The sequence below is a fragment of the Salvelinus fontinalis genome, chromosome 18 (assembly GCF_029448725.1).
Source record: "Salvelinus fontinalis isolate EN_2023a chromosome 18, ASM2944872v1, whole genome shotgun sequence".
Lineage (NCBI taxonomy): Eukaryota > Metazoa > Chordata > Actinopteri > Salmoniformes > Salmonidae > Salvelinus > Salvelinus fontinalis.
This window is the reverse complement of record NC_074682.1, coordinates 989,735-1,012,115: the sequence shown is the minus strand read 5'-3', so window position 1 is coordinate 1,012,115 and position 22,381 is coordinate 989,735. Positions and strand designations below refer to the sequence as shown.

At 41.0% G+C, this 22,381-nt stretch overlaps 1 protein-coding gene across 1 annotated transcript; it reads left to right on the top strand.

Annotated features, from left to right (window-relative positions):
- The first annotated feature begins 372 nt into the window (after positions 1–372).
- Positions 373–21,519, top strand: si:dkey-43k4.5 (potassium voltage-gated channel subfamily S member 2). The gene is made up of 3 exons (XM_055867814.1): positions 373–733; positions 17,008–17,985; positions 18,526–21,519. Exons 2-3 carry the CDS (start codon positions 17,020–17,022, stop codon positions 19,051–19,053), a joined length of 1,494 nt encoding a protein of 497 aa, XP_055723789.1. The 5' UTR covers positions 373–733; positions 17,008–17,019; the 3' UTR covers positions 19,054–21,519.
- The last annotated feature ends 862 nt before the right edge of the window (positions 21,520–22,381 follow it).

Below are 22,381 nucleotides of genomic sequence, written 5' to 3'. Positions count from 1 at the left end.
TAAATCTTGAAGATTGTTATTTGGAATTGTATGTTCACAAAAATAGAATTTGAAAACATTCAATACAAACAATGGAAGTTTGAGTGATAAGTGCAGCAGGTCCAAATAAAATCATAGAAAAAGACTAGGCTACTGTATGGTAATTGTGCATGACATCATCCTCAGCAGGAGCTAACACGTGCATTTATTTTTCACTGACAATTGTAACCCTTACCTTAACCAAAATTTAAAACGGTTAAGGTAATGTTTAAGGTTCGGGTTAGATAACGGTTATGGTTAGGGTAGAGGTTAAGGTTAGGGTTCACGGTAGGGACGTCCCAAGGATCCAGAATTGCACTACCATACCTCAAGACAGGCGAGAGGAGGCTGATGTATCCTTGGAGAGAGATGTGCGGTTACTCGTCGCGAGATAACATCCACACGGAAAGTACCGTGAAATGCAGATGAACCTTTATGTGTGATGATGGTATGCAATCACGAGCGTAAGAGAAGATGAGATACAGTACGAGTGCTGTTACAGTAACAATACCTTTGCTGAAGTGGAGAAAGTGCTGAATTTAGTTATGACAATGCCTATCAAAACAACGAAAACTTCATAGTATAGGTAGTAGACCTTAAGCATGTGTTAAGACTGAAATGTACAAAGATTCAGCCAGACAGCCTCTCAAACTTCACATGGGATAGAGACTATATTCAATTAAAAAACAGAAAAAAAGAACAAAATCATCTTGAGGTGAGTTTGTATTTTTTTAGTTTTTGTTATATCTATTAGTCTAGTAGCATTTTTATTTTTGTACAAATATTGAATGATAGTCCTGTTAACAGGTCTGCATGCTCATCATATTGGTTTGTAATTAGTGTAGGGGGGAAATGTCTAAAAGAAAAGTTATTTGATAGTTTATATTCCAATGCCACCAACAGTATGCTTTTTAGCCTATGACATTATTTGGGATTTTATAAGGCAACAAATGACATTACCTATGATGTACCTACTTCAGACTGTCTATGAATCTCTGTCTGTAAACTAACATTTCAAGTACAGTGATTTTAAACTGAGAGCCCTCTTCTTAATTATACATCAACAATTTTTATATGCACCTGGCAATTCCCACAAGAGCCGCACTTGTCATTTTGGATCTTAAGAGAGCACATGAATTGCATAGACCATGTGTGTGTCAAGTTTGGACAAAGATCGCATTTGTGTTTGGCTTAATTAAAATCAAAATCGTCTTGAAACAACAATATGTGTGTAACTTTCCAAGTGTATAGACTCAGCCTGAATAAAAGCTATAAGGTTGCATCAACGTGGTTTAAATAAATCTTAGATTAGACCTTAATCAGAGATGTGTTCCACCACTTAGTTTTAAACCTGGGTTAGTTCATCTGAGGTTAAATCTTTGAACTATGATTAGTTACATATGTCATAATGATTTCATAGCAATATGTTCTCATTCTAATTCGAGAGAAACAAACCCCCACTGGTCACTTTGCCAGGTTGTACTTCAAGCTAAAAGATACACTTTTTGGTCAAATTAGTTATTTGGCTAGGTGACTTTTACAAACAATGTAGCCACAGGAAGTAAAATGGATAATCACACCCATAATACAGCACATACACTGACATTTTATCAACTTAAACCACGTCCATTGGCAGTTTAGCATTAATCCCTAATCTAATTTTAAATTTGATTTTAAAACAGAGCAACAAGATTACATTTGATCTTGGTTTAAAGTCTTAAATACAATTTTATTTGGCATAAGCTTCGCAAACAACAGGTGGAGACTGACATTGAAATGCTTACTTACGGGTCCTCCCAACAATGCAGAGAGAAAGGAAATAGAGAAATCATAGAAAAGTAAAACCATGTATTAATAAAAATTATAATAAATACACATTGAGTAATGACAACTTGACTATATACATGGGGTAACAATACCGAGTTGATCTGCGTTGTACAGGGATACAAGGTAATTGAGGTACGATATTCAGACCCCTTGTACTTTTTACGCATTTTGTTACGTTACAGCCTTATTCTAAAAATGATTTAAAAAAAATGTAAATCATCAATATTGTCACGGCCGTCGTTGGAGGAAGAAGTGGACCAAAGCGCAGCGTGGTAAGTGTACATACTTTTATTAGTAGATGTTGCCAACAAAACAAAAAACATACAGAAACGACCGTGAAGCTTAACTCGGCTATAATGCCGCTAACAAAGACAACCTCCCACAAAGACAGGTGGGAAAAAGGGCTACCTAAGTATGGTTTTCAATCAGAGACAACGATAGACAGCTGTCCCTGATTGAGAACCCTACCCGGCCAAAACATAGAAATACAAATAATAGAACATAGAATACCCACCACAAATCACACCCTGACCAAACCAAATAGAGACATAAAAAGGCTCTCTAAGGTCAGGGCGTGACAAATATACACACAATACCCCATAATGACAAAGCGAAAACTTCTGCAAATGTATTAAAAATTAAAAACAGAAATATCTTATTTATGTACACTACCATTCAAAAGTTTGGGGTCACTTAGAAATGTCCTTGTTTTTAAAAGAAAAGCAACATTTTTTGTCCATTAAAATACCATGAAATTGATCAGACATTGCAAATGTTGTAAATTACTATTGTAGCTGGAAACGGCTGGAATATCTACATACAGAGGCCCATTATCAGCCACTATCACTCCTGTGTTCCAATGGCACGTTGTGTTAGCAAATACAAGTTTATCATTTTAAAAGAAAACCCTTTTGCAATTATGTTAGCACAGCTGAAAACGGATGTTCTGATTAAAGAAGACTCTGGGATGCTGGCCTTCCAGGCAGTTGCAAAGAAAAAGCCATATCTCAAGACAGGCCAATAAAAAAAAGATTAAGATGACCACAAGAACACAGACACTGGACAGAGGAACTCTACCTAGAAGGCCAGCATCCCGGAGTCGCCTCTTCACTGTTGATGTTGAGTCTGGTGTTTTGCGGGTACTATTTAATGAAGCTGGCAGTTGAGGAATTGTGAGGTGTCTGTTTCTCAAACTAGACAGTCTAATGTCCTCTTGCTCAGTTGTGCACCGGAGCCTCCCACTCCTCTTTCTATTCTGGTTAGAGCCAGTTTGCGCTGTTCTGTGAAGGGAGTAGTACACAGCGTTGTACGAGATCTTCAGTTTCCTGGCAATTTCTCGCATGGAATAGAATTCATTTCTCAGAACAAGAATAGACTGACGAGTTTCAGAAGAAAGTTCTTTGTTTCTGGCCATATTAAAACCTGTAATCGAACCGACAAATGCTGATGCTCCAGATACTCAACTAGTCTAAAGAAGGCTAGTTTTATTGCTTCTTTAATCAGAACAACAGTTTTCAGCTGTGCTAACATAATTGCAAAAGGGTTTTCTAATGATCAATTAGCCTTTTAAAATTATAAACTTTGATTAGCTAACACAACGTGCCATTGGAACACAAGAGTGATGGTTGCTGATAATGGGCCTCTGTACGCCTATGTAGATATTCCATTAAAAATCAGCAGTTTCCAGCTACAATAGTCATTTACAACGTTACCAATGTCTACATTGTATTTCTGATACATTTTATGTTATTTTAATGGACAAAAAATGTGTTTTCTTTCATAAACAAGGACAATTCTAAGTTACCCCAAACTTTGGAACGGTGAGACCAACAACCAAGATGGTCACTGACAGAGCTCCAGAGATGGGAGAACCTTCCAGAAGGACAACCATCTCTGCAGCACTCCACCAATCAGGCCTTTATGGTAGAGTGGCCAGACGGAAGCCACTCCTCAGTAAAAGGTACATGAAAGGCCGCTTGGAGTTTTCCAAAAGGCACTTAAAGAACTCTCAGATCATGAGAAACAAGATTCTCTGGTCTAATTAAACCAACTCTATTGCCAGAATGCTAAGCATCACGTCTGGAGGAAACCTTGCACCATCCCTACCGTGAAGCATGGTGGTGGCAGCATCATGCTGTGTGGATGTTTTTCAGCGGCAGGGACTGGAAAACAAGTCAGGATCAAGGCAAAAATGAACAGATTAAAGTACAGAGAAATCCATGATGAAAACCTGCTCCAGAGCACTCAGGACCTCAGATTGGGGCAAACGTTCACCTTCCAAGGACAAAAACCCTAAGCACACAGGCAAGACAACGCAGGAGTGGCTTCGGGACAAGTCTCTGAATCTCCTTGAGTGACCCAGCCAGAGCCTGGAATTGAACCCGATCGAACATCTCTGAAGAGACCTGAAAATAGCTGTGCATCAATGCTCCCCATGCAACCTGACAGAGCTTGAGAGGATCTGCAGAGAAGAATCAAATCAAATCAAGTTTATTTTATATAGCCCTTCGTACATCAGCTAATATCTCGAAGTGCTGTACAGAAACCCAGCCTAAAACCCCAAACAGCAAGCAATGCAGGTGTAGAAGCACGGCGGCTAGGAAAAACTGCCTAGAAAGGCCAAAACCTAGGAAGAAACCTAGAGAGGAACCAGGCTATGAGGGGTGGCCAGTCCTCTTCTGGCTGTGCCGGGTGGAGATTATAACAGAACATGGCCAAGATGTTCAAATGTTCATAAATGACCAGCATGGTCAAATAATAATCAGGAGTAAATGTCAGTTGGCTTTTCATAGCCGATCATTAAGAGTATCTCTACCGCTCCTGCGGTCTCTAGAGAGTTGAAAACAGCAGGTCTGGGACAGGTAGCACGTCCGGTGGACAGGTCAGGGTTCCATAGCCACAGGCAGAACAGTTGAAACTGGAACAGCAGCAAGGCCAGGTGGACTGGGGACAGCAAGGAATCATCATGCCCGGTAGTCCTGACGCATGGTCCTAGGGCTCAGGTCCTCCGAGAGAGAGAAAGAAAGAGAGAAGGAGAGAATTAGAGAGAGCATACTTAAATTCACACAGGACACCGGATAAGACAGGAGAAGTACTCCAGATATAACCAACTTACCCTAGCCCCCCGACACATAAACTACTGCAGCATAAATACTGGAGGCTGAGACAGGAGGGGTCAGGAGACACTGTGGCCCCATCCGATGATACCCCCGGACAGGGCCAAACAGGAAGGATATAACCCCACCCACTTTGCCAAAGCACAGCCCCCACACCACTAGAGGGATATCTTCAACCACCAACTTACCATCCTGAGACAAGGCCGAGTATAGCCCACAAAGATCTCCACTACAGCACAAACCAAGGGGGGGACGCCAACCCAGACAGGAAGATCACGTCAGTAACTCAACCCACTCAAGTGACGCACCCCTCCTAGGGACGGCATGAAAGAGCACCAGTAAGCCAGTGACTCAGCCCCTGTAATAGGGTTAGAGGCAGAGAATCGCAGTGGAGAGAGGGGAACCGGCCAGGCAGAGACAGCAAGGGCGGTTCGTTGCTCCAGAGCCTTTCCGTTCACCTTCAAACTCCTTGGCCAGACCACACTCAATCATATGACCTACTGAAGAGATAAGTCTTCAGTAAAGACTTAAAGGTTGAGACCGAGTCTGCGTCTCTCACATGGGTAGGCAGACTATTCCATAAAAATGGAGATCTATAGGAGAAAGCCCTGCCTCCAGCTGTTTGCTTAGAAATTCTAGGGACAATTAGGAGGCCTGCGTCTTGGGAGAAAGAATGGGAGAAAGTCCCCAAATACAGGTGTGCCAAGCTTGTAGCGTCATACCCAAGAAGACTCAAGGTTGTAATCGCTGCCAAAGGTGCTTCAACAAAGTACTAAGTACTTATGTTAATGTCATATTTCAATTTTTTTTGTTAATAAATTAGCAAAACTTCTAAAAACCTGTTTTTGCTTTGTAATTATGGATGTATTGTGTGTAACGTAACAAGGGGTCTGAATACTTTCCAAATGCACTGTATGTACAGTACATATAACTATAAATAAAGTGACTAGGCAACAGGATAGATAACAAACAGTTGCAGCAGCATTAGTGCAAAAAAGGTTAGTGCAAAAAGGTCCAATGCAGGTAGCTGTTTGGTTAACTATTTAACTAACCACTAAGCAGTCTTATGGCTTGGGAGTAGGGTCCTGTTGGTTCCAGACTTGGTGCATCGGTACCACAGAGAGAACTGTCAATGACTTGGGTGGCTGGAGTCTTTGACATTTTTTGGGGCCTGGTATAGAGGGCCTGGTATAGCAACTCCCCCTTGTGGTGGTCTGGAGCAATGACGCCGTGACGCTGGGTACCTCTAAGTCCCGTGGCGCAAGCTCGCAACTTTTAAAGGAGGAACAACTGTAGGTGTTCCTCTTGTCCACATAGGAGAGGGTATTGTGGAGTGTAATAGAGATTGTGTCATCTGTGGATCTGTTGGGCCGGTATGCGAATTGGAGTGGGTCCAGGGTGTCTGGGATGATGGTCTTGATGTGAGTCATGACCAGCCTTGGCTACAGATGTGAGTGCTGTGGGCGACAATCATTTAGACATGTTACATTGGCGTTCTTGGGCACAGGGACTAAGGTGGTCTGTTTGTAGATATTACAGACTGGGTCAGGGTGAGGTTGAAAATGTCAGTGAATAAACTTAGTTTAGTAAAAATGATTTTATGTATCTAAGGAAGGTTTAAAGTTTGGTTCAACAAGATGAATAGATAAACCTTGATTTTAACCACTTTAAGTGATTTTAATCACTTTAAAAAAAAAATAGTATGGTGCTGAGGTAGATTGGATGGGCTATTTACAGATGAGCTATGTACAGGTGCAGTGAACTGTGAGCTGCTCTGACAGCTGGTGCGTATAGCTAGTGAGGGAGGTAAGAGTCTCCAGCTTCAGAGATTTTTGCACTTCATTCCAGTCATTGGCAGCAGAGAACTGGAAGGAGAGGCGACCAAAAGAAGAATTGGCTTTGTGGGTGACCAGTGAGATATACCTGCTGGAGCGCCTGCTATGGGTGGGTGCTGCTATGGTGACCAGTGAACTGAGATAAGGCGGGGCTTTACCTAGCAGAGACTTGTAGATGACCTGGAGCCAGTGGGTTTGGCGACGAGTATGAAGCGAGGGCCAGCCAACGAGATCATACAGGTCGCAGTGGTGGGTAGTATATGGGGCTTTGGTGACAAAATGGATGGCACTGTGATAGACTGCATCCAATTTCCTCGAAGTCGAGGATCGGTAGGATGGTCAGTTTTACGAGGGTATGTTTGGCAGCATGAGTGAAGGATGCGTTGTTGTGAAATGGTTAGACGATTCTAGATTTAATATTGGATTGGAGATGTTTAATGCAAGTCTGGAAGGAGAGTTTACAGTCTAACCAGACACCTAGGTATTTGTAGTTGTCCACGTATTCCAAGTCAGAACCGTCCCAGAGTAGTGATGCTGGATGGGCGGGCAGGTGCGGGCAGCGATCGGTTGAAGAGGATGCATTTAGTTTTACTTGCATTTAAGAGCAGTTGGAGGCCACGGAAGGAGAGTTGCATGGCATTGAAGCTCATCTGGAGGTTAGTTAACACAGTGTCCAACGAAGGGCCAGAGGTATACATAAGGGTGTCGTCTGCGTAGAGGTGGATCAAAGAATCACCAGCAGCGAGAGGGACATCATTGATGTATACAGAGAAGAGAGTCGGCCCGAGAATTGAACCCTGTGGCCCCCCCGTAGAGACTGCCAGAGGTCTGGACAACAGGCCCTCCGATTTGACATACTGAACTCTATCGGAGAAGCAGTTGGTGAACCAAGCGAGGCAATCATTTGAGAAACCAAGGCTGTTGAGTCTGCCAATAAGAATGTTGTGATTGGCAGAGTCGAAAGCCTTAGCCAGGTCGATGAATACGGCTGTACAGTGATTTCTCTTATCGATGGAGGTTATGATATCGTTTAGGACCTTGAGCGTGGCTGAGGTGCACCCATGACCAGCTCTGAAACCAGATTGCATAGCGGAGAGGGTACGGTGAGATTTGAAATGGTCGCTAATCTGTTTGTTAACTTGGCTTTCAAAGACCTTAGAAAGACAGGGTAGAATAGATATAGGTTTGTAGCAGTTTGGGTCTAGAGTGTCTCCCCTTTGAAGAGGGGGATGACCGCGGCAGCTTTCCAATCTATGGGAATCTCAGACGATACGAAAGAGAGGTTGAACAGGCTAGTAATAGGGGTTGCAATAATTTCTGCAGATCATTTTAGAAAGAGAGGGTCCAGATTGTCTAGCCCGGCTGATTTGTAGAGGTCCAGATTTTGCAGCTCTTTCAGAACCTCCGCTATCTGGATTTGGGTGAAGGAGAAGTGGAGGAGGTTTGGGCGAGTTGCTGTGGGGAGCGCAGGGCTGTTGACCGGGGTAGGGGTAGCCAGGTGGAAAGCATGGCCAGTCGTAGAAAAATGCTTATTGAAATTCTCAATTATTGTGGATTTATCGGTAGTGACAGTGTTTCCTAGCCTCATTGCAGTGGGCAGCTGGGAGGAAGTGCTCTTATTCTCCATGGACTTTACATTGTCAAGGTAAGGAGTACACCTGTTGTATTCGGCGCATGTGACAAATAAAATTGGATTTGATTATATAAAACTTTTACCCACGAACTGCTATGATCACCTATAGGTCAAAAGTATAATCCATGATAATTTCACTGCACAACTACTACTCTTACTCCACCTCAGTTTAATATATCTAAAGGGGCAACTGAGTGCCTGGTCTATGACAACAAGAAAGAGTGAGATTATAGCTAGGCCTATATGGTTCTTTGATTTGTCTGAAATGGGAAACCTAACATGGAAAGAGGCTGTATGAGACTAATCTGTTTATGGATCGAATCTTCATTAGATTATCACCTCTAACCTGAAGAAATTCCCACACCGTTGCAAAGAACTAGTATTACTGTTACTTTCCCAAATTGCATTATGTCTACCTTACCTGGGATAATCACATTGCATAAATCAAATGAGGGGCTGCTTAAAAACACTGGAAAGAAAGATCCCACGTGGATAATTGGGTAATATTTGGTTGAAACGTTGATCAATGACATTACAACCTATATTCACCCACTCAAAAAGGCAGCCAAAAGTTAGTTGAATTGCCAATGTGTTATGACTATGCTTTCAACCATCAACCAAGAGATCAATGCCATTCGAGATTCTGCACAGATTATTACAGCAATTGTGAAGATCTCCACAGACCTGTAACGACCATCGCATGCTATTTGATTACACAAGTCTAATAATAATCTAATCTAATAATAACGAGCCCCCCTTCCACACTGAGGGGCTTAGCCCAGGTAATAGCCGAGGAATAGACAATGAATTTAACAAATCACTAGCCTCTGTGATCCAGTCCATACCCGAAATCGACCCATCACAGCTTCCTTTTTACCTACCATCAAGAGCAGCTCCAACCATCCAGCCATGGGATCCAGTGCCTTCAGAAAGTATTCACACCCCTGGACTTTTCAAAATGTTGTTGTATTACAGCCTGAATTTAAAATTAATTAAATTGAGACTTTGCATCACTGGCCTACTCACAATACCCCATAATGTCTATGTGGAATTATGTTTTTAGACATTTTTACAAGCCTAAATAAGTTCAGGACTAAAAATGTGCTTAACAAGTCACATAATTAGTTGCATGGACTCTGTGTGCAATAATTGTGTTTAACATGATTTTTGAATGACTACCTCATCTCTGTACAAATATCTGTAAGGTCCCTCAGCAGGGCCGTCGCCAGAACGAATCCCTTGGAAATGTAACTAAAGCAAGAGCACCTGACTTTGCCATTTGGACACATTGATACTCCCGAGTGGCGCACTGGTCTAAGACACTGCATCTCAGCACAAGAGGCGTTACTGCAGTACCTGGTTTGAATCCAGGCTGCATCACATCCGACCATGATTGGGAGTTCCATGGGGCGGCGCACAATTGGCCCAGCGTTGTCTGGGTTTGGCCAGGGTAGGCCGTCATTGTAAATAAGAATTTGTTCTTAACTGACTTGCCTAGTTAAATAAAATAAAAATACATTGGCGGCTAAAGAAATAACCGCATAGAATTTAGAGAAAGCCTATAGGCCAACGCAGGAATAGGCACTGTAAACTAAGCAAAATACATATGCCTAAAGCCGACAAATAAAAACAGCAGAAAATATCCTGATGAAAATGCTGGTTCTTTTAATCACATGTATCTATCTACTCTGCCTGTCTGCCTCCCTTTCTATTTGTCTTGACTTAAGCTATTGCTAGTGAAGTACAACATTGTATTAAATCATCAACTGGGTGCTGCCTGATTTGGCTGTCAATTGCGAACTTGCAACATTGTATAAACTAGCCTATTCTGGGACCTCAGAATTTCCTGTGCCTGTGAGCTCAGGACAGACAGCTGTTTTTTATGACATTTCTACTGGATATATGGGATCATCAGATCATGATATTTCGCTCTTTCACATAAAGGATTGGTGATTATTCAAAAATTCTCAATGGATGTAAATAAATATATATGTCGTTGACTTACTGTGTGAGGTGAAGAAAAAATGACTGAGAAGCTTAGCTTATTAGTGGTGGATGTGGTGAGTTAAGAAAATTAGAAAATCAGACACTTTCCTACATTAATATGTTTCTCACAAGTGTAGCAGGTTGTGAACTTTACAAACAAACTTTCTAATCTGAGAATGAGAATGTTAAATTACTGTAATTAATACATGCATTAACCAAAATTAATGTAACTACATGACGGGGGATTAATGGTACATTTACTAGGTCTACTGGTGACATACAGTACCAGTCAAAAGTTTGGACACACCTCATTCAAGGTTTTTTCTTTCTTTTTACTGTTTTCTACATTGTAGAAAAGACATCAAAATGCCAAGAGTCTGCAAAGCTGTCATCAAGGCAAAGGGTGACTACTTTGAAGAATCTAAAACACAGTTGAAGTCGGAAGTTTACATACACTAAATTGACTGTGCCTTTAACCTCTCTAGGGTATGTGGGACGGTAGCGTCTCACCTCGTCAACAGCCAGTGAAACTGCAGAGCGCCAAATTCAAAACAACAGAAATCTTTTACACCATTTTAAAGATACACTTGTTGTAAATCCAGCCACAGTGTCCGATTTCAAAAAGGCTTTACGACAAAAGCAAACCAAACGATTATGTTAGGTCAGAGCCAAGTCACAGAAAAACACAGCCATTTTTCCAGCCTAAGAGAGGAGTCACAAAAAGCAGAAATATATAAATATAAAATGAATCACTAACCTTTGATGATCTTCATTAGATGACACTCATAGGACTTCATGTTCGGTAAAGTTCATATTTCTATCCAAAATCAGAGTTTACATTGGCGCGTTATGTTCAGTAGTTCCATTACATTCGGTGATTTTGCAGAGCCACATCAATTTACAGAAATAGTCATCATAAATGGTAATGAAAATACAAGTGTTATACATGGAATTTTAGATCCACTTATCCTTAATGCAACCGCTGTGTCAGATTTCAAAAAAACTTTACAGAAAAAGCACACCATGCAATAATCTGAGTACGGCGCTCAGACGACAAATCAACCCAAAGACATGTTGGAGTCAACAGATGTCAGAAATAGCATTATAAATATTCACTTACCTTTGATCATCTTCATCAGAATGCACTCCCAGGAATCTCAGTTCCACAATAAATGTTTGTTTTGTTCGATAGTGTCCATCGTTTCTGTCCAAATTCCTCCTTGTTGTTCACGCGTTCAGTACACAATCCAAACTCACGACGTGCGGGCAGGTCCAGGCAAAAGTTCAGACGAAAAGTCATATTACAGTCCGTAGAAACATGTCACACTAAGTATAGAATCAATCTTGAGGATGTTTTTAACATAAATCTTCAATAATGTTCCAACCGGAGAATTCCTTTGTCTTCAGAAATGCGATGGAACAGAGCTCGCTCTCACGTGAACGCGCATGGTCAGCGCATGTTCAGCTCATGGCAGACCTTACTCAATCCCCTCTCATTCGGTCCCACTTTACAGTAGAAGCATCAAACAAGGTTCTAAAGACTGTTGACATCTAGTGGAAGCCGTAGGAAGTGCAACATGACCCCATTTCCACTGTATCTTGGATAAGCAAAGAGTTGAAAAACTAAAAACCTCAGATTCCCACTTCCTGGTTGAATTTTTTCTCAGGTTTTTGCCTGCCATATGAGTTCTGTTATACTCACAGACATCATTCAAACGGTTTTCGAATCTTCAGATTGTTTTCCATCCAAATCTACTAATAATATGCATATCCTTGCATCTGGGCCTGAGTAGCATGCAGTTTACTCTGGGCGCGCTTTTCATCCGGACGTGAAAATACTGCCCCCTACCCCAAATAAGTTAAACAGCTTGGAAAATTCCAGAAAATGAAGTCATGGCTTTAGAGGCTTCTGATAGGCTAATTGACATAATCTGAGGCAATAGGAGGTGTACCTGTGGATGTATTTCAAGGCCTACCTTCAAACTCAGTGCCTCTTTGCTTGACATCATGGGAAAATCAGAAGAAATCAACCAAGACCTCAGAAAAAAATGTATAGACCTCCACAAGTCTGGTTCATCCTTGGGAGCAATTTCCAAATGCCTGAAGGTACCACGTTCATCTGTACAAACAATAGTACGCAAGTATAAACACCATGGGGCCACGCAGCCGTCATACCGCTCAGGAAGGCGTTTTGTCTCTTAGCCTGTTTGGGCTGCAAGCCCGAAATCGGACGAAAATGACAACAGCTGCAGGGCGCGAAATTCAAAATCTATTTTTTAAAAATATTTAACTTTTACACATTAACAAGTCCAATACAGCATTTGAAAGATAAACATCTTGTCAATCCAGCCAACATGTCCGATTTTTTAAATGTTTTACAGAGAAAACACCACATATATTTATGTTAGCTTACCACCAAATACAAAAGTGGACAGACACGTATGGATATGATTATGAAGTATGAATTATGATTCAAGTAGCATGCACAAGCCAACCGAAATAAACTAAAACCAACCTAAAGAGCCCAGAAAAAACTACCTCAGATGACAGTCATATAACATGTTACACAATAAATCTATGTTTTGTTCATAAAAAGTGCATATTTTAGCTATAAATCAGTTTTACATTGATGCTACCCAAAAATGCTAACACATAGCTAGAGTCTGAATCCAGACGGGAGTAGCCAGAGAAAATACATACACCAACGTCGGCTACTAATTACACCTCATAAAACATTTCAGAAAAACATATGGTGGATAGCTAATGAAAGACAGATATCGTGTGAATAAAGCCAACATTTCCGATTTTTGAAGTGTTTTACAGCGAAAACACAATATATCGTTATATTAGCTAACAACATAAGCTAGCATAAGTCAGCACTAGCATTGGTCAAGCGCTAGCCTAGCACAGTTAGCCCAGCACAGCTCAACAGATATATGAAAAAGCATCCCAAATTGGGTCTTATCTTTGTTGATATTCCATCAGAATGTTGTAACGGGGTCCAATGTCCAGTAGAGTCTTTAGTTGGGTTCCAGAATGAATTATTTCCCTCTTTGGTTAGCAAGCACAATAGCATTGCGGCGCTACACAGCGTTTCTTCAAAAAATTCTTCCGTCGTATCACATCTAAAGTCCAGAATAAATTGCAATAATATAATTAAAGTATATTGAAAAAACATACTTTAGGATGATTTTGTGACATGTATCAAATAATATCGTAGTCAGACATCATATTCACCGTTATCTACCTTGTTCCAGAAGCCGAGACCAAATTCTGCTTCGCGCCCGGATTTTTTTTTTAACTGCGCAGGTCTCACAAGAAGGTGTGTTATTCAGTCCATGGACGAGATATTTGACTCCTTTCAATTCTCACTTCCGCATTACAGCCTGACGAAGGCGTGTGACGTGTCCCTATGGTCCCAAGTCAAAGGGCCTTTTATAGAGAAGGTCTTAAAGAGACACATCGCATTTTGGAAATCTCAATTCGGCTGGGAAAATGGCTGTAAAAATATTTCTGTTCGACTTAGAGAAACAATTCAAACCTTTTTAGAAACTATAGACTGTTATCTATCCAACAGTAGTAAATATATGCATATTGGAAAATAAAAAGTTTCTTAGGAGGCCGTTTGAAAATGTGCACACATTTTCCAGTTTTTTCAATATTCAGCTTGCAGCCCAAACAGGTTAAAGGGGAACATACTTTGATGAGAAAAGTGCAAATCAATCCCAGAACAGCAGCAAAGGACCTTGTGAAGATGCTGGAGGACACAGCTACACAAGTATCACAAAATAGATGGCATCATGAGGAGGTAAAATTATATGGACATATTGAAGCAACATCTCAAGGCATCCGTCAGGAAGTTAAATCTTGGTCGCAAATGGGTCTTCCAAATGGACAATGACCCCAAACATACTTCCAAAGTTGTGGCAAAATGGCTTAAGGACAACAATGTCAAGGTATTGGAGTGGCCATCACAAAGCCCTGACCTCAATCCCATTGAAGATTTGTAGGCAGAACTGAAAAAGCGTGTGCGAACAAGGAGGCCTGCAAACCTGACTCAGTTACATCAGCTCTGTCAGGAGGAATGGGCCAAAATTCACCCAACGTATTGTGGGAAGCTTGTGGAAGGCTTCCCGAAACGTTTGACCCAAGTTAAACCATTTAAAGGCAATGCTACCAAATACTAACTGAGTGTATGTTAACTTCTGACCAACTGGGAATGTGATGAAAGAAATAAAAGCTGAAAAAAATTGTTCTCCCTACTATTATTCTGACATTTCACATTCTTAAAAAAAAAGTGGCGATCCTAACTGACCTAAAGCAGGGAATTTTTACTAAGATTAAATGTCAGGAATTGTGAAAAACTGAATTTAAATGTATTTGGCTAAGATGTATGTAAAGTTCCGACTTCAACTGTATATTCTGATTTGTTTAACACTTTCTTGGTTACTACATGATACCATATGTGTTATTTCATAGTTTTGATGTCTTCACTATTATTCTACAATGTAGAAAATAATAAAAGTAAAGAAAAACCCTTGAATGAGTAGGCGTGTCCAAACTTTTGACTGGTACTGTATGCAATGGAGAACTGATAAAAAAAAAATGGACCTTACCAACGAGCTGTACAAGCACTCCGATAAGCCTGGCTTCATCTGTTCACAGGTCACCACTGACTTTAGCAAGGCCTTTTAAATCGAACATCACTAGTCAGGTGGATCACTGACGTCCTATCTAACAGGCACCAGGCAGTACCTTGGCTCCATGTCGGACAGTGTCATGTGGCCTCCCCCGGGGAATATTGCTTGGGCCCCTGATATTCATTGCATATATCAACATTGCAGCAAGCGACGCAGCAGTGGAAGTTTATGGATGACCTTAACTTAGTAGAGGTGCAACCCCAAACTGCACCCTCTTCAATTCAACAAGATCTGTCCGACCTGGAGTCATAGTCCAGAGACACGATTCTCCACCCGTAGAAATGCAAACTACTTCACACCTACCACCAGTGCACATCAATAACTCAGAGCTTCTGAGAGTTGAAGCCATAGGCATAGGCATCCTCATCCAGGCAGACCTCCGTTGGACAGTACAGGTGGATGTGATCTTCAAGAAGGCCAGGCAATGCCGAAATATACTGTAGCTCCGTCGCACAGGAGGAGATGGTGATGATGTACACCAGATACATACGGCCAATGACAGAATACGCGCCGCCAGTGTGGCACTCTTTAACCAGAAAACAGCGGGACAGGGTTGAGGGCGGTGCGTATCATACACTCTTTAAAAAAAGGTGCTATCTAGAACCTAAAAGGGTTCTTCCTTAGCACTGAAGGTTATTTATTATTTAACTAGGCAAGCCAGCTAAGAACAAATTTATAGTCTTATTTACAATGACAGCCTAGGAACAGTGGGTTAACTGCCTTGTTCAGAGGCAAAACGACAGATTTTTACCTTGTCAGCTCAGTGATTTGATCTTGCAACCTCTCGGTTACTGGCACAACACTCTAACCACTAGGGTACCTGCAGTCCAAGAAGATATGTATGTTAAAGTTTTTATTGTTTTTATTATGTTGATGATTTTCTTGTGCAAAGCGTGTGTGAATTGTGTCAAATAATTCCGCATCGGCTGCCATTGATACTGTACTTTGTCATGTCGAATTTGAAATAAACCATTCTATAAGAACACATTTATAGTTACAGTAATCTCAAAATGTGTCAATGGATGTGTTACTCATTTTAATGTTACATTCGTTTGTAAGATAGACTTAGCTTCAGACTATTTATTGTATTTCAAAAGTAAAATTGAACTGTTTTAAATTGATAAAGTATGGTTACATTTAATGTTCTCTGTTAAACCTACCCATTGTAATGACTTAAATAACAACAGTGAATCTATTTAGCTTTTAAGTGATCACTCAACAATCAATCTCATAATAGCACATTGGTAGTAATCAGTGACAAATATCAAAGCTTAACAAGGCTCGGCTTGTTTAAAACCTTGGATGGGCGACCAAAGGGTAGCTGAAGATAGATCAATTCTCATGTGAGAGGTGCCGTCCAGCCTTATTTTTTATTTTTTATGATAGCGGATCGGAAGTTGAAGATCTGACATTGTTTTAAAGGTAGAAATTTAACATAATTTATAGAATGTTTGTCTATGTTTAAATTTGATTACCATGATGACAATCCTGTGGTTGGATTTTCACCCTCAAAACAACAGTTGATAACTTTTTTCAAATTCAATGTATTTTCCATGTAGATTTCTTGTCACAATACATTGACAAATTACATTGAAACAATGTCGATTCAACCATTTTTTTCCCAGTGGGATGCTCGATATGAGAATTATTTGAACCGGATTCTTCTGGTCTTTGGGCAAAATATTATCATTACGTTATTGAAATGGCATTATCGTAATGTTCTGCCACAAACCTCATGTTTTAGTATTGTCTTTGTTATGTAGGTGAAACCTTTCATAGTCACCACTCTAGTGAACATATATTTTATTGGTAGATGTAAATGTTGTTTATAGTTTAGTAAATTGCCTCCTATGATTTATGGTGAATCTTCATAATTACCTTTTATCTTTTAGTGAGGGGGCAACATGGTAAAAGAGAGTCTCTCAGCCTGGGTCCAGGACGCTGAGGATATCCTGGTGCACATCAATGTTGGAGGCCTGAAGCGCAGCCTGTTCTCGAGCACTCTAAGTAGTTTCCCTGATACACGTCTGGGACGCCTGCTGGCCTGCGACTCCGAGGAGGCCATATTGCAAGTTTGCGACGATTACGACGTTCAACAAAAGGAGTTTTACTTTGACCGCAACCCGGGACTCTTCCCTTACGTGCTGCAATTCTACCAGACCGGCAAACTCCACATCATGGAGGAACTGTGCATCTTCTCTTTCTGCCAGGAAATTGAATACTGGGGAATCAATGAGTTCTTCCTGGACAGCTGCTGTAGCTACCGTTACCACGATCGCAAACTAGAGAGCCGCCACAAGAGCTGGGATGAGGAGAGTGATGTTAGCAGTGTGGACACTTCTGTGGATGAGATCACAGACCTGAACAAGGACATCCAGCACTTCCAGGAAATGCGCTGTGGAAACGCCCGGAAGTACCTGTGGCTGACTCTGGAGAACCCGGGCTACTCCATTCCCAGTAAGCTTTTCAGCTTCCTCTCCATAGCTGTGGTTCTGACCTCCATATCCATCATGTGCATTAACAGCCTTCCAGAGTACCAGCACTTTGACGAGGATGGCAAACAAGTGGAGGAGCCGACCCTGCAAGCGCTGGACTTCTTCTGCATCTGCTGGTTCACCTTTGAGGTAGTGACGCGGATGCTTTTGGCGCCCAACAGGAGAAAGTTCTTCCGCCACCCGCTTAACATAATCGACATTGTGTCGGTGTTGCCCATCTATATCACGCTGCCTATTGACCTGGCGTTGGGCAGTGAATCAGAGCTGGGGAACCTGGGCAAATTGGTGCAGGTGCTACGCCTCATGAGGATATTCAGGGTTCTGAAGCTGGCCAGACATTCAACAGGCCTCAGGTCTTTGGGAGCAACGCTAAGGGTGAGCCATACCACTACAACTGCACTACCCCATTATATATGAAAGTATCATATCACATCTATCATACATTTTCATACAGAACATGACGTTATAATTGTGAGTCATTCTGTGTTGATAGTGTCAAATTCATAATCGCTTCGTATCTGTATAAGCAGTTTATCCTACGGTGGAATTTAGCGACTGAAATGTAGCACTCATGCTGTCAATTACATCTGTTTGAGCTGTCTGTTCAGTTTTTTTCGGACTATTTTGTATCACAAATTGCATCATTAAAACTACTAACTGAACAGGGGTAATCTTGGAAGGCACTGCCTTTATCTCTGATCCATTTTGAAATTCCCAATGGAGAAGTGTTTTACAGGGCATTCAATTCCCAAATCATTCACCACCCACTCCTCACCTATATTGTCTTGCAAAATAAAGTCATAATCTAATATAACATGCAACTGATCACAAATAGAGGAATTTCTGAATTTAATGGAATTTATATCACATACCCACTCTGACATATTGTGTTTATCTGCCACTGTGTGTCTGTAGCACAGTTACAGGGAGGTGGGCATCCTGCTGCTGTACCTGGGCGTGGGTGTGTGCGTGTTCTCTGGCTTTGCCTATACTGCCGAGTATGAGGAGGACGTGGGGCTGGATACCATTCCTGCCTGCTGGTGGTGGGGCACCGTCAGCATGACCACCGTGGGCTACGGCGATGTGGTGCCCGTCACGGTGGCCGGCAAGCTGGCGGCCAGTGGCTGCATCCTGGGTGGGACCCTGGTGGTGGCCCTGCCCATCACTATCATCTTCAACAAGTTCTCTCACTTCTACCGCAAGCAGAAGGCCCTGGAAGCCTCGGTGAGAAACAGCAACAAGAAGAAGGTCAAAGTGTGCAGTGACAATGTGCAGGAGGAAGAGGATGGGGATGGGGATTTGGATAGGGATAACCAGTGTCTGGAGGAGCTGGATGAGGATGAAGATGATGGAGGAGTGGTAAATTATAGCTATGTTGATCATCCACCGCTGCCTATGGAGAGGTCCAGCCCGTTGGCGAGGAGGAAAGAGTTCTTCAACTGAGTGCTTCACCATAAACACAGGACAGATGATAGAATAATTATTACAGGGAAAGTAAACACAGTATATACATGAACTGAAATTATTTATAAGCATCCCATGTTCTCTGTTCTGTTTGGTGTTACCCTAAGGTATTGATTCAGCACTGTGCTGTCTATGGGTTTGAAGGAACTCTTCCTGAATCCCAAATTGTGACACTGTTAATGGGATCTAATGCCATTGTAATGAAGCTAATATCAAGCCTCCACTAGTTCCTATGGTGTCTTATGCTAGCCCTGTACAGAACAGAGATTCGCTCCATCAACACCCCATTCTGAAATTGTGCAGTGTTCTGTTACTGTATACTTTTAATCACAACTCAAAACCAAGTTATACTAATGTATTCCTTGTTGGAATGCCTACTTCCTCTTCATATTTGTGAGGGTCTCCTATTACAAAAATAGAAAAGAGGGTACACAGAAGCATTGTTAGTGCCCACAGCCACTTAGGAAGTTAGCTGTACATGTATGATTGACAAACGCAGCTATATTGCAACACTGCACTACGATTTCAGACTGTAGACTGTTGAATGAAGCATATCAGGACAGAGTCTCATGCCAGTGTTTCCTCGAGCTTGACAAATGTCTTTCTTTACTTTCCATCTTTGCTTACAGTGTTTCACTTCCATCAGCCCTCCATCCACTCCATGAATCCTAACTCTTAGCCCCATATGTATGTACAGTAACTCCTCCACTGTGAATCAATGCTAACAGGGAGCAAGGCTGTGTGCTTGATGGGTGGAGAATATCCCTAAGGTATTGTATACACTTAACAAACTGTGGCAATGCATGTGTAGGTCCACAGTACTGATGGGTGGGTTTCTTTCCTTTGCAAAGCAATACAGTTGAAATCCCAGCCTAGGTCTATATTCTACCCTATAGGTTGGAACTTTGGAAGAGTTAAGCAATTGTGCACTGACATCACCTAACTGACAGTAGCCATTGCTGCATTTAGATTAAAGAGGAAAATTATACAAATAAATTGTCTTGCTCAAAAAAAAAATGAATGTATGACACAGCAAACACTTATTATGACATGCAGGTTTAGACAATCCTAACACTTTCCCCTTTTTTAGAGAATGCATACAGTATTGCCACAGCTAGAGCAAGTTTTGAGTGTATAAAGTGTGTAAAAATGTCTGGACACTGCATGTTCTCAAAATCAACATTGTGGGAGGCATTCTCCGCAAGGTCGGCAGAACGCAGATGTTTCCAGGGATCAGGCGTCTTTTAACGCCGGTTAAGTTAGGTAAGGTGGGAAGTAATGGCCCTGCTGTACTGTTGAGTGTTGCAATCCACATACAGTGCTGTATCTCCACTAATGCTTTTAGACTGGCCTGCTGGGATACCCATCTTTCCGGAAAGTTTGTCCTGTGTCGGCATCCATTAAATGTAACACAAGCTTAGCTCCTGGAACATTAAGGGAATCATTCACTTGATTGAAAACAGATCCTTCCCCCGCAGCAACCTTGTCGACTCTACTAAGAGACCAACATCTTGTAAGGCAAAGTAGTAGTCTACAGTACTTGTCATTTTGTTTTGCATTATTTTTAATCATTTTGGCAACTATAATTTACCATGTTAAATTTCTATCTTATGATAAGGTAATACTTTCAGACATGGCCGGTGGCTCTGCTAGAAATATTCATCAATAATTTGGTGAACTTGACTCCTCATCGAAATTTCTTGCACAACAACGTGCCATTGGACACTATTTGTTGCATATGTTAATCAATTTCATGCTTCAAGTGTGGCCGCTTCTCCCAGCAGTCAAAATTTGGCACATTACATAATTTCCTTGTTTGGTTGAGAAGATGTCAAAATGACGGAAACCTTAATTTGCTTGATCATGCTGTAGGTCTGTTACTGTACATGCAATATGCTTTGTGGACTTCACTGGACAGAAGTTGCTATCCGGTTTTGTGATAAAACAAAGGTTTGGTTGAATTTATTCTACCACTGTGTCTTCTAATTGTCTCGGCTTCTAACTTGGCTTCCCCAGTGATTTTACCCACACACCGCTACTGCTGTCAGACAGTCCTAGCTGAATTATTGCTTGAGAAATTGCTCTTTGCTAAGAAGCTATTTTTTTCTTCTTTTGGACCATTTTAATTGAAAACAATCACAGTAAGGTACTTCATTCATTGAAATGATTTGATATTGAGATAAAAACCATATGTATTTTTCTGGTTGCTGAAATGATTTTAACAACAATTCATTTTTAAACCAATATACAACATTTCCTGTTGCTATCCATATTTTCTAGTTGTTTATTTGAACTGTTACACAGAGCTTTGTTCATGAAACCAAATTGAGACGTTTCATTGTGGCCACTTGATATGATTTGCTGTTCACGGTGCAATGCAAGTTATCTATGAGTGGTCATAGGAAAGTAAAGACACTGAAAGCTTTGAAAGTCAATGCATTTCAAATGAATAAATGCAATATAAAACTTGCTGTTGAGCATTGCTCATAAAAGGTTGAAATAGTTGTGTACGTAGTTATGTATCTGCAAAAGCATATTAGGAGTCACTTCTACAAACACAGACACACAGACACGGGCTGAAATAGACACCAGTGCTCCAGACAGCTTGAAGGAGACAAGGCTCAAATTCAGAGTGACCCTATTAAAAATGCATCCCTGCTATTTTGGCAAATAAAACACAGGAAGAAATGACAAGAAATAAAGGATAGGAAACAACCTTCACCCAAGTTTATGAAGGATTTTAGGATTCTATTGAAGTGTAACCAGTACTTTTCTCTTAACAAGAAAATGAAATTGGTCATGTGTACATGAAACCGAAATCAATATTATCAATATATGACATCCCAAACACTCATAAAAGTACACTGGTTCCAACATCAGTAGGGAGAAAAAAACACATGGTACAAAATAACACATTCCTTAAATTGGTTTTAATTGGGACACACCACATACACAAATCAAACACTGATATTTAACACATGCGTGACTTCCATTGCATGATTTAAGGCATGAACATTTCAAAACAATTTTCTTGGAATGATTTCTAAATTTAAGGACCAGTGGAGACTTTAGAGTACACACCAGTAATACATATTACAGTGCTGAAATGCTTTCCAGAGATTGCAACTTCAATGAATGCGTTTCAACATAAGAGACAAAAACATAGCCTGCCTATAGAACGTTACTCACAAGAAAATGGCTGTAACAATGTGGTAAATCTCAAATAGACATAATCATAATAACAGAATAACAGAGCAGGTTTAGACTGAGGGATATTTTAAAGGTTTGAGGAGTTATAGTGGCATTA

Coding starts and splice junctions, on each gene's coding strand:
- si:dkey-43k4.5 (XM_055867814.1), top strand. CDS start 17,020: ATGGTAAAAGAGAGTCTCTCAGCCTGGGTCCAGGACGCTGAGGATATC. Junction 17,986..18,525: donor CTTTGGGAGCAACGCTAAGG/GTGAGCCATACC, acceptor GTGTGTCTGTAG/CACAGTTACAGGGAGGTGGG.